The sequence below is a fragment of the Varanus komodoensis genome, unplaced genomic scaffold (genome assembly GCF_004798865.1).
Source record: "Varanus komodoensis strain SLA01 unplaced genomic scaffold, ASM479886v1 scaffold4, whole genome shotgun sequence".
Taxonomy (NCBI): Eukaryota; Metazoa; Chordata; class Lepidosauria; order Squamata; family Varanidae; genus Varanus; species Varanus komodoensis.
In genome coordinates, this window is record NW_025335941.1 from 42,329,298 (window position 1) to 42,341,496 (window position 12,199).

The 12,199-nt window shown below is 40.7% G+C and overlaps 1 protein-coding gene across 5 annotated transcripts in view; it reads left to right on the forward strand.

The window, feature by feature from the left end:
- DCLK1 (doublecortin like kinase 1) overlaps positions 1-12,199 on the forward strand; it is a 317,888-nt gene that overhangs the window by 189,361 nt on the left and 116,328 nt on the right. For all 5 annotated transcript variants that reach the window (XM_044442668.1, XM_044442669.1, XM_044442665.1 and 2 more), the window contains exon 10: positions 8,287-8,386. In XM_044442668.1, the coding sequence (XP_044298603.1) occupies positions 8,287-8,386 (100 nt within the window). The remainder of the gene's footprint in view (positions 1-8,286; positions 8,387-12,199) is intronic.

Below are 12,199 nucleotides of genomic sequence, written 5' to 3' on the forward strand. Positions count from 1 at the left end.
AGATGAAAAAGTCTCAGGAAATATGGGGTGCTGAGAGAGGGAGGTAATGATCTGCTCAGCACTTCCTCCCAGTCTGTACTGAATACTTTGAGTTCAGGTGCTGATGGGCAGGATTGTGTAAGGAATCCATCTGGGGAAGCTGTGAGTCCAAGTTTCTGGTAACTGCAGAAAGGAATTGAGCTCTGGGAGCTGCACAAGAAGTGTCCCTCTTCCCGTGTGCAGCTGCATGTGATGCAGGAGAAAGCTGCTGGTTGAACAACCTTTATTCCATGAGCATTCACAGACTTCCTTTCAGCTTATCTCGCTTTCCAGGACGGCCCAGCATGAGAGGAAGTCCATGAGCACTGGAGGGATGGATTTTGTGATGCTTTGGCACATTTCTGCTTGTGGGCATCACCATAGATTTATGCCCTAATTAATTTTAACAGCACCCCAAATTGTGCCTGATAAACTAGCAACCATTTGCCTTTTCCAGCAGAACCCCACTCTCTTTTGCTAAGGCTGTTGGCACCTTCAGTGTTGCCATTGCTGTTTATTAGTCCTGCTTCAGCTCTGAGACATACACATGCATTCTCCCCTTTCCTTGCTAAGCTTAATCACCTGATATGCATACATTGCAACTATGAAACAGCCAAGCTTGCCTGATCTTGTATTTGCAATTGGTATGTACTCATTTGTACTTGTGAACTTTCGAATCAGACATTTTCTGTAGAAAAATATAGTGCTGGGAAAATTTCTAACAAATATTCTATCCTACAGCACTGGTTAGATCTTAGAAGTCAGCTCTGTCATACCCCATCTACAGTTTTTCCCTTTCCAGATGTTCAAAAGAGGCATATCACATATTCAGAGGTGGGCTGCTTCAGAACCAAACACAAGTAGGTCCAAGTAAAGCCTGCCACCTTGATGCTGCCTCCTCAAAACTCATTATATCCACACACATAGGGCTTTTGTACAGTCTCTGCTCACATGTTGTTTTGCCTGTGACCAGGGTTTGCATGTATGTAGGGACTGTATTCAGTATGGATGGACTGTGAATGGGTTGGGGCTTCTCCCTCAGCCCACCCATACAATTTCTTTGAGTATGTTTTCTGAAAAAAAGGCCCCAGTTGTTAAAACACCTCTCCCCTTTCCCAAGCTGAACCTCTTTCTTCTCTTTGCCTCCAAAAGGAGCTGTCTCCAATAATGCGTATCAGTAATGCATCCCACCCCAATCATCTTCTCCTTGCTCACCCTCAGAGTTTGAGCCTTTTGGGTTGGAATGCTGCATATTGAAAGAAGTGGGCCCAATCCCAGAAGCAGCAGGGATGGGGAATCATTGGCTCCCAGGCCACCTCTGACCTGTGGACTTCCTTTATCAACCCCACCCTGAGCTCCTCAGCAGTGCAATTCAGAGCCCACTGCAGTGCCATCCTCAGTGAGGAGGAAGCCAAGAAGAAAAATGGAAGGAAGGAAGGAAGGAAGGAAGGAGGGAGGGAGGGAGGAGAAGACAGTCCTTTCTGTGATGAACAGAATTTGCAGATCATCTCTTCAACTGTGCTCTGATTTCTTATGGATCTCTTTCCTGAGCTGTCAGGCCTTCCAGACTTAGAGGGTTTCCATAACACAGTAAGACACCCTGTGCAGAAAGAGACCTGGATGGTTTAGATGGTGCTGTCAGTGATGAATGGATGAACCCATACACTGAGAAATGGATGGAAACACCATGCTGCCACTTGCCCAGGAAGTGATTTGTCACAGAAAGGGAGGAAAAAAACTGGTTCTGCAGAATTTTGACTGTGACTCCAGCTGCCACTGGGCTGCAACTGCCAACAGTTTACTCCCACCTGTATGTGGTCCACTGTTTCCTTTAATGTAAAGCAACCGTCCCCAGCCTTTTGCCCTCCAAATGTTTTGAACTTCAGCTCCTATCAGCCCTAGCCAGCATTTAAGGAATGAGAGGAGCTGTAAGCTGAAATATCTACAAAGCAGTAGGCAGGACAAAACTGATATGCACAATTTTCTAAGGATACTAATTTTTAAAAAGCCTGTAGACATGGCGGTGCAACAGCTTAATGATGGTGGATCTGTTGACCAGAAACAGCTGGCACTCCGTGGGTTGAGGCCAGCCTTACAGGACAGCGTGACCGCCCCATCATCCGCCCTTAGCTCCTGCCCACCGAGCAGTTCAAAAACATATCATTCGCAAGTAGATAAATAGGGAAAACCACTTTTCAGTGGGAAACCTGCTGGCTTCATTTGTGATGAAAGCAAACACTGGTGCTGGATCTGCCTGGATGTGCTTGGTGGAGGATTGGCGAAGAAAAGCCCAAGATTAACTGACTTCATCAAGAATATCACTGGCCAACTGGTGCTAAGGTAGTTTCTGCCCCCATGCTTCACCGGCACAATAACAGACTATCAACTGCAGGCTCCAGAACATCTTATGTGTGTAAAACACTGTAGACTTGGCAATATATGCTATATACTAAATAAATAAATTTTAAAAAGAGTGAAAAAGTATAACTGTTTTCAAATTCTGGATTTAAGAAAAAGGTCAACCCAGAAAAAAGATAATTGTATAGCTTCTCCTTTAACAATTTTCCTTTTGTGCTGCAAGTATTAAATTTCTGTTCTTAAATGGAAATCTATTACAGATAAAAAATGAACTATAATGGGTTTGTTCTAGACTAAGAGGAGATATATTCTATTGTATGTATGGTTGAGTCTAGATCTGACAGAATGGTTCTAGGAAATGAGTGTGAGAGGAATTGCTTGCCTGCTTTAATTTAGGTGGTGCAAGAAACAATTGGGGCATATGAAAAACAAAGGGGCTTAGTTTGGATATTAGTGCATGCATTTTGTTAGTTATGAGCAACTGCATGACAAAAAGTTGTTTTGTTAACAGTTCCTGAAAGAATTTAATTTGGGTGGATGAGGTTTCATCAGTTCAAAGTCTGGCCACCAAAGGGCAGTCTTGCACTGCACTTCTAAACAGAACAAAGTGTGAATCTGGCAGAGGAAAACAATTCAAAATGGAAGAGCCATCTATTCCGAAACATCAGCAGCACACAGCCTGTGATGCTTTGCACTGTTATAACTAATCCCCTCTTAGGAACAGATTGCATTGAAATACCATCTTGCAGCAGTGTGGTATTTTGCTCTTCCTTCCCCTTTATTGTAGAGGTGTGTGAAATCTCAGTCACACAACCATATGCTGACGACTTGCCAGGTTGCTTGGGTATTGAATTGCAATAAAATGAGCATTCTTTACAGTCTTTAGCCTGGTTTCAGTTTCCCGTTAATGCAGAGGAACTTTATGATGGACGTGACCAAATGGCTCACAATTGGGAGGAAGCATTTGGGGGGCTAATTGTAAGATATGTTGATGGCAATTCGCCTTTACTTTAATGATGATAAAAAGAGTCTAAGCAACATCTGGGAGGCTAAAAAGCAAATATCTGTGGGCCACTCCACAAAGAGCTGCTGCTGCTGCTATAGGCTTTACTTCTTTGTGGCTTGTGCAGTTCTTGTGGAAATTATTGGACTGTAAGCCACAGTGCCTACAAGAATTAGTCAAATATTTTGCAGGGGGACTGGGGGAGGACACAAAGGGCTCAGCATCGAAAACAGGAAAAGCCTCATGAAATACTCTTATTTATATTTGTGGTTGCCTCCCAAAATCATTTTTCTGTAGTGGGGTCATCCCAGCAGGGAGAACATTTGGATTCAAATTACGAAGCAGAGGAGAGAGAAATGCAATGGCGGTGGGCAGGGAAATGAGCAGTCATAACGGGAAACTATGAGTCTGAATGAAGTAGTGACATTCATTGCAGGGCAGAATGGGCAACAGAGAGACCACCTCAGGCCAGCTCAGACCGCTGGTATTTCTGGCCCCATACTGTTGACATTGCCCCACCTGGATATGCCAGAAATCAAGCCTGAGACCTCCTGGTGCTCCTCCACTGGGCTACTGCTGCTTCCTAGAGGATGCACAAAATTGAACACGGATTTCCCTACTTTGGTTCTTCCTTCTATAATCCACCTAATTCTCCAGTGCATAAATGTGGTATACATTTCCTGATGCAGAACCATACAAAATAATACATTCTCTACATTCCTTCCCTGTTTTTTCGTAGCCTGTAGCATTAAAAAGGGGAAGGATCCTCAGTTCTGTGTTTACTTGTTTGTTTTAATATATATATTCCAGGTACTTATTTTAAGATGATATGTTTTTTGTCTGTTTGAAGTCATACGTATTTCAAGGAGAAAGCAGTTTCTATAGTCTATAAAACTGATTATAAAATTCCCCAGACAGCATCTTGAGTTATGCCAAAGTATATCAAAAGAGAATTATGAAATTTTGTGGCTTTTGCTGGATCGGCTTTCTTCTGGTAGTTTTTTCCTCCTTCAGGATATTTTTCCAATCATAGAACAACTAAATACTATTTGTGTTGCAATAGCTGTACTTGTTAATGATTTGGCACTGAGAGAAGCGCCTTATGCAGGATGGGTGCCAAATACAACAGCAAGCAGCACATTTTGCCAAATAGTTTTTCTCCCTCTTACCAAAACGATTGGCTGTTACCCTGGGGCATTTTATTACCTCCCCCACAAGCAGCAATAAAAGGTAATGTCATTACCATGTTAGCTAATCCCTGAAATGAATACACAACACATGTATGAGTAATGTAAATGAAATGTGACCTTTAGTTGTCTTTCAGGTATTAAAAGATGCAATTATTCATGCAGCTAATGCATGACATGGAACACCAGGAATGCCCTTTTGGACTTCTGATGTGGCTGTTTCCTTCATGGTATATTGTACCATTTGTCTATCCTAGTAATGAACCCCCCGTGGGCGCCTTCACAGGATGCCCCTGGCTTGTGATGACCAGAAGTCTGGTTTGTGCTGAGATGAATGGGGCGTGCTGTGCAGCTGTGTGTTATTCCTGGGGTATTAGGCCCGAAGGGGACACATGGATCTGATTGAAACACAATTCTTGGATGGCTTCTGTTGGCTTGAACTGAGCGGAGGCTCCTGTTAGCTTACAGAGGGCACTCTTGCGAAAACCATTTAAACCATACCCCCCACCCACCCCACACACACACTTTTGAAATGAAAGCCTTTACTTCACTGAAAAACCTTTCACAGTTTGATGATGCATATGTCACCATGGTGATTTCCTTCTAACAGAAAAAGAATGAAATTTCTGAAGTTAATTTTTTGGGGAGGATTTAAAACAAAAGAGAACTATGTAAACAGTAAACAACTTTTAATGCCTCTGACTAAATCCATGTCTGGTAATTTGAATCAGAAGTGCAAGGAGGAAGCACATATTTGTCCATGGCACATTATTACTGGTTTTTTAGGCACTCTGATCCCTGAAGATGCTGTATGTGTAATGACAGATTAATGAAGTGGGTGTAAATAAAAGACTTTGAGCCAAAGACAATAAATGGAAGATGTGTGATGTGTTGAACTTCAGGAAATGATTCCAAATATTGTCTCTGCAATTTTTAAAGTGTTAATATTTTGTTAATTTCTTTATAGACAAATAGCTCATCTTTGTTTTGGTGTTTCTCATATTACACAAACTATTACTTTTAAAGTGTGTTTTAAGTGTTTCAAAAACACATTCCCTCTTTGAGGAGTTTGTTATGCCTGGCTATCTTGAGTCAAAGCAACCAAACAGTGCAGCGAAGCCACGTAGGATATTTAACAAAACCTAATTGTTGCCCTGGCTTTCTGCAAGATGATTTGCACAGTGAAATGGTAGCTCATGGCTGAATTAAAACAAATTACTACCAAATATAAAGCAGGGATAATCCACTCTGGGCAATGTTTTCTGATCCAGTTTGAAGACAATGATGATTTTCAACAAAATCATAAAAAGGAAAAAGAGATACACACATGAACAAAGTGAATGTATCAATTATACATCACCTTCAGCAAAGGCGGAACAACTGTCTTTGTATGTATCCCTTCAAGTGGTCATCCAACTGTACGCCATCCATTCAAACATTGAAAGCATAGCAAGGGTTCAATCCATTCCATTAGAAAAGGTGAACAAGTAGCTTTCCAGTGTTGTAATATTCATCTTTTAACTTTCAAAAAATGTATGGGGCCACAGTCTAACTCCAACCCCATAATGATCAGGTGATGGGAGCAGCAAGAAATGGGTCCACGAAGGCCAATGCTGATCTGCCTAGTTGATCTTTTCTTTGTTTTTTGAAACATCCTTTTAGAATATTTCATATGGAAAGGAATTCTCTGAAACATTATGGTTTGGCTAGGGTGTGATTGCATGCATGCTGGATGGGGTTGTAGGAGGGGTACAAAGGGCACCAATTCACTCTGATAGTCTCTTAGTGTGAGACTCAGTGCACAGAGGAAATAAACTCCCCCCACCCCACCCCCAAATCTGCTTCTATCAAGCCCTATGAGTTGTCTTTAAAGCCGATCTAAATCCATTTGGACATTCCCACTTGTATCCACAATAGCTCTGCAAAACACTGATTTAATGACAATCTCTTTCCTAATTCATTTTGTTTCTGTCTCCCAAATATTATTGCAGAAGTAATAAGGATGCTACATGTGATATCTGAATGTTTTTCAGGGTACAAAAGGAGGCAGAGACCATATAGTTTAATAAACAAAGTTACCATGTATTGATAGAAGGAAATGTGATCTTTAATCTTTCTTTTTTTCCATTGCTTCTTGGAATAACACACTGGGGATATCCCTGGAAAAAATGATGTGTAGAAAGTCCATCAATCTCATTGCAGCAATTAAATTATTAAATCAATGAATGACTCTAAGTCATACATTTTGTGGTCCTATTATGGATCTCATATGGGGCCATATATACATTTATACACCTGTTGTCTTCCATTTGTTTGCTCAGAAGAGAAGACAGAAGAAATGCTATATTTTTGCTAGAGAGTCAAATAAAATGACTGTAGGATATAGCTGTTTTATATGACACTAGATCTCATCTAATCTGTATTTTGCACTTTAGCTGTTTTCCTTAGTATAGTTGACATAGTTCTAATATGTTGCAGCAAATTCTCAGAATCAAAGCCCAAACGATATATTGTCTTCTACTTGTACCACCTGTGTAGTAGCCAGTTAAAGATTTGCCTTTATAAGAAGAAACAAAGAAGCTAAACTATTATGAAATAACGACTGTTATATATTCATATCTAATTATATGAAAGTGCATTCGCAAGGTCTTTTGTTCATTCATGGGTTGTTCCTGATCATGATTTGTTGTTGCTGCTAGTTGTGAAGTCATGTCCGACGACCCCATGGACAACATTCCTCCAGGCCTTCCTGTCCTCCACCATTCCCCAGAGTCCACGCTGACTGCTTCAGTGACTCCATCTAGCCACCTCATTCTCTGCCGTCCCCTTCTTAGGCATCTATATTTCAATTTCATCACAGTCCTGCCCATTTTTAATATATTTTTTATTTCAACAATATGATGATTTATAATTTGGCAATACTGCAAGCAATTGCACAGATAGGAAGGAAGATATTTTCTGCTAAAAACTGATCTCTGATAAAATTGAAGAATGACTTCCTTTGCATATATGGTGAACTTAAGGACAGAAGTCTGATTTTGGCCTGATAATTACCGCCTCTCTTTTAAGAGATTGGCATATATTAGAGTTTCGTCCATCTCTTTGGAATCAGTTCTTGGACCTTATGGGATGCTGCTTCTGAAGTTCACACTACAGTTTTGGGAGAGGTTTGTTCTATGTCAGTGGTACCTGCTTTCAAAAGCAACAAGTTCAGAAGTTACCATGCTTAGCTAGCTCATAGACGGTTCCCACTCCGTGTGTGTGTGTGTGTGTGTGTGTGTGTGTGTGTGTGTGAGAGAGAGAGAGAGAGAGAGAGAGAGAGAGAGAGAGAGAGAGAGAACAAACAGGAGGTGGGTTGGGTCTTATTAGCTTCCCATGTATTCCTTTAGGTTATCTTGAGTTCACTGCAGTAGATTTTGTCAAATAGAATTGCATTCTAAGCATTGATGGACCCACTAATCACTAATAAGGTATTGTTTTCAAATGCACAAAAGCAAAACTCCTACATCAAAATTTTTATTGCGGAATTGTAAAACTGCTCGATTAAATAGACCATTATTGAATTGAGTTTGCATCCTATAGTGATTTCCATAAAATGTAAAGCTCTTTTAAAAAGTTGTTTAGAGCAATGATTTGGAATGTCCTTGTAGAAACCATTCTGCATTGAAACTATTTTCATCTATGAGATATCAGCTTCATTACACTATTTTCATATTCCAGGTGATGTGCCTTCAGGACTTTTTTGGTGATGATGACATATTTATTGCATGCGGCCCTGAAAAATTTCGTTATCAGGATGACTTCTTGTTGGATGAAAGTGGTAAGGAAATTGCTTTATTTATAAGTGCAATTCTATTGGTATAAAGTCGCAATTCTAACATACATTTTGTGTTTGTTGATTAGGCATTATAAAAATTATGATTGCCTGGGCCAGGAAAGTTAACTCAAGCTGTTAATCTCGAGTTTGGTGCAGAAGGAGTCATTTCAAAATGCTTCCGTATATTGTTGGTTATTAGTTAGATCAATATTAACAATCATGAGCTAGCACAGGGTTGAACAGTTTCTGGGCTGTTACCTTACTCCATGGTATGAAAGCTGCTGAACTCTGTCATGCGCCCTTGAACCACTGGAATAATGTGTGATACCCGAAGCCTATGGGGAGAAGCCACACCACAGCTTGTGCTCCACACCCAACTCTCTGCAGTTAATCCTTGACTGAACCACAGCACAGTGCAAGGTGTATCAAGTTACCTGGATGTGCAGTCAGGAGCTACACTAAACTACATAAGAGCTTCACAGTATCAGCCATGGGACCTATAACCATGGCTATATGGAGCCTTCATGTCCATAAAGACAGTATAATGGCAGTGAATACCAGTTAAGAGCATAACTAGGATTAGGCCAAAGGCTAGTCCACCATCCTGTTTACACAAAGCTGCCCACAGGAAGGACACAAGCAAGGCATAATGCAATAGCAGTCTTTCCCATCAACTGGCATACAGAAGCAATTCTTAGGTAGTACCTAGCCATGCTGATGAGTAGTTATTGATAGTTGTATCCTCTGTAAAAGGGTACTTCCTTTCGAGCATTCTTCTGGGCTTTTTAGAGGCAAATGGTTGTTCACTGAGAGATGCTCGACCATATGATCTAATTCAGCAGGATTGTCCTTGCATTCTTAAACCTGGGTTTAAAAAATACTGTAATTCCACACACACTTAAATACTCAAAAATTCTGTGCACTAGAACAAAAGAAGCACCGCTATTGAAGGAAAAAGAGAAGTGCATGATCATTTTGAGAGAGATTGGAATCTCTGAAATCATCTTAATTTGCTGGTATGTTGTCTTCAGCCCTGCTTGCTTCTGCCAGTGGTTTTTTTTCCAAGTATACCCTCTCACTGGCAACTGACACTTGGCCAGGAAAATCTGATTTCTGTTGCAACATATAATGTATTAAGGTTAGAAGTGTCATGTTTAACTGTCAGGTTTCTGTAACCTTGATTACTGTGCCCCAGAGGTGAAGCTTAGAAAGGGGAAATCACTCATAATTCCCATCTGTTGTGATTTATAACACACTAGCTAATGTATAAAGCAGCTCTTTTGGCTGTGCTCCCGGAAGTGCAGGCTGCCTGCTGGCCGGTTCTTCTTCCCACATCAGGAGGAGACACTCTCACTGCAGAGACATTCTGTGGGCATCTGGGAAATCTTTCACATTTTGCCTGATCTCAAGGAGTGGGTAGAGTCTTAAAGAGTTCAGTCACTGTCTCAGAAAGCTACAGGCTATATAAAATGTAATAAACTAGGACATGGTAAGCTAACTGGCTCATGCCATAAGGAGGCTGCCCAATTAGTCTTTGCATGACTCATTGCTCTAGGCCTGGTGAGGTGCTGGTTGGTCTTTGTTCCTTGCTCCAATCTCCAGGCACACCCAAGACAGTGGCTCCCACAGAGATGTGGAATGGGGTGAGATCCACTGAGGGCAGCTAATGCTGGCTTTTGAAGATTCTGCAAGAATGATATGAGAACACACCCAGAAGTATCTCACAAGAGCATTACAAAGAGCACTACTGTATTAGTCCAAAGACCTCTATAATACAGGATCTTGTTTTCAGTTGTAGTCAGCCACATGTCTATACATCTGAGCTGCCCATAATTTGTGGGCAATTTTCTGCTACTACCCCAGGAACTGGTTCTCAGAGGCATGCTGCCTCTAGCACACAACCACTACAGCTAGGCACCACTGATAGCCATATCCTCTATAAATTTCTCTAATCCTTCTTTGAAACCATCTGAATTGATGTCCATCACTACGTTTTGTGGCACTGCAATTTCAGCTGTTCACTGCTGCATAAAAGGGTTTTGAGTAACGTTTAGACTCTCCTAAACAGTGAGAGTTCAGGTTCTTGGGACACTTATTTGTTGTTTCAGCACATGTCTGAAGATTTATTTTTTCTGTGTTTTGACCGCTGAGTTTCATTTTTAATGCACTATCTATGTTGTAGTTGAATAGGAAAATAATTTCTGTAGTACATGATTGACTGCATTGACTGGCAGTGGGTCCAAGGTGTCAGAAGTGGGGATCCTTCCTGGGACTACCTGAAGGTGTCACAGATGGAAGCCATAAGCTTTTGCTTGCAGAGCATTGTATTTTATTTCTTTCTTGTCTTTCCACCAAAAATGGGGGCCAAGGTGGCTAACAATAAATTAGCCACCAAAGCACTGCAGCGGGATGGCTGAGCAGAAGGAGTGAAAGGTGGAAATTGTCTCTGCCTCTTTCCCAGCTCTTAAATGTAAACTTCTGAGTTAGGAAGCTCATGAGCATCAAGGCTGCAATCAATAGAGTTACATCCATGATTATTCATGCCTGGCTTCACCACATTCCTTATGGCTGGAAGCTTTCAAAATACATTTGTAGAAACCAGTGTCCGAGCAACGTGCAAATAGGCATGTCTTGGTGATTGCATCTAATAAATATCTCTTGTTCTTGCACTACATTTAAGTAATGTGTTTGGGATATAAATGGGCCTATTTGCAACCTCTTTCTTCCGTGGTTCTCTATAAAATGAATAAAAAATTTGCCTGGAATAAGAGGCTCTTCTTTCTTGATATATTTCCATGCTAACAAGCAAATACTAGCAATGCCCTACACTCTAGGAACATATCATATGTGCTGCAGCATGGACATTATTCTCCCTGAAAGCGTCCACAGATTTTTCTGTAATGGCAGTATCTTCTCTATAGAGAATTTTAATTCTTCAAAATCCATAATTCATTAGCTTTTGGAAAGTGCCGAACTTTCCTAGAGGCATTTGAGGATAATATATTCGTTCTTAATATTCATTAAGTCCTTTCTTTTTAGAGAGAGAGAAAAAGAAAACTCTTATAAAAACAAACCATAGCCTACCAGCTGAGAATGAAGAAAACCTCACTAGAAAATGATTCAAAATTGATTAGTTCTGAACCAGTGTAATACCCTGAAATAAACAGAACATTTCATAAGGCCAGGAAATAATGGGATTGGGTGGGAACGTACTGAAGAAAATTGAGAAAATTGCTAGCAGGGTTTTGTTTTCTGAAGTAAGAGAAAAGGTTGTAGGCCAGCGCAGTACCTATTCAATCTGTAGCGTTGTTCAGATTGGTTATACTTTACCCAAATGCTGGATACCCTTTGTGGAACGCTGTCACTTTGGCAGGTGTTCTTTTAGGGTGCCTTTCCACTTTTGGAGGAATGATTGTGCTTCCTGATAAGTCTTACTTCCTGCTATGTGTTCCTGGCAGCAAAAAAGGCATAGATGGTCAAAGAAAATATGTTCAAAATATATACCTTTATATTTGCACTTAAGATGATTTGCTTATTATAATTATGAATTGCTTACATTAAATGACTGTGTCAAGTGATATCCAAAACAATACAGTATAGAGCTGTAATGAAATACTGTGCATTATTACTGGATACTGAAGACAAGATCGCAGTTGTAGAAAAGCTTGCTGGAGCAAGTACCTTTGCCTTCTGTGCTGCATGCCCAGAATATTTGGTGCCATGCCTGCCTAATTTGTACTGATGGTATCAAAAACTGCTGGGATCCTGGAGTATCAGCAGGGTCACAATTTCCTCATCTCTTTCCTGACATAGATG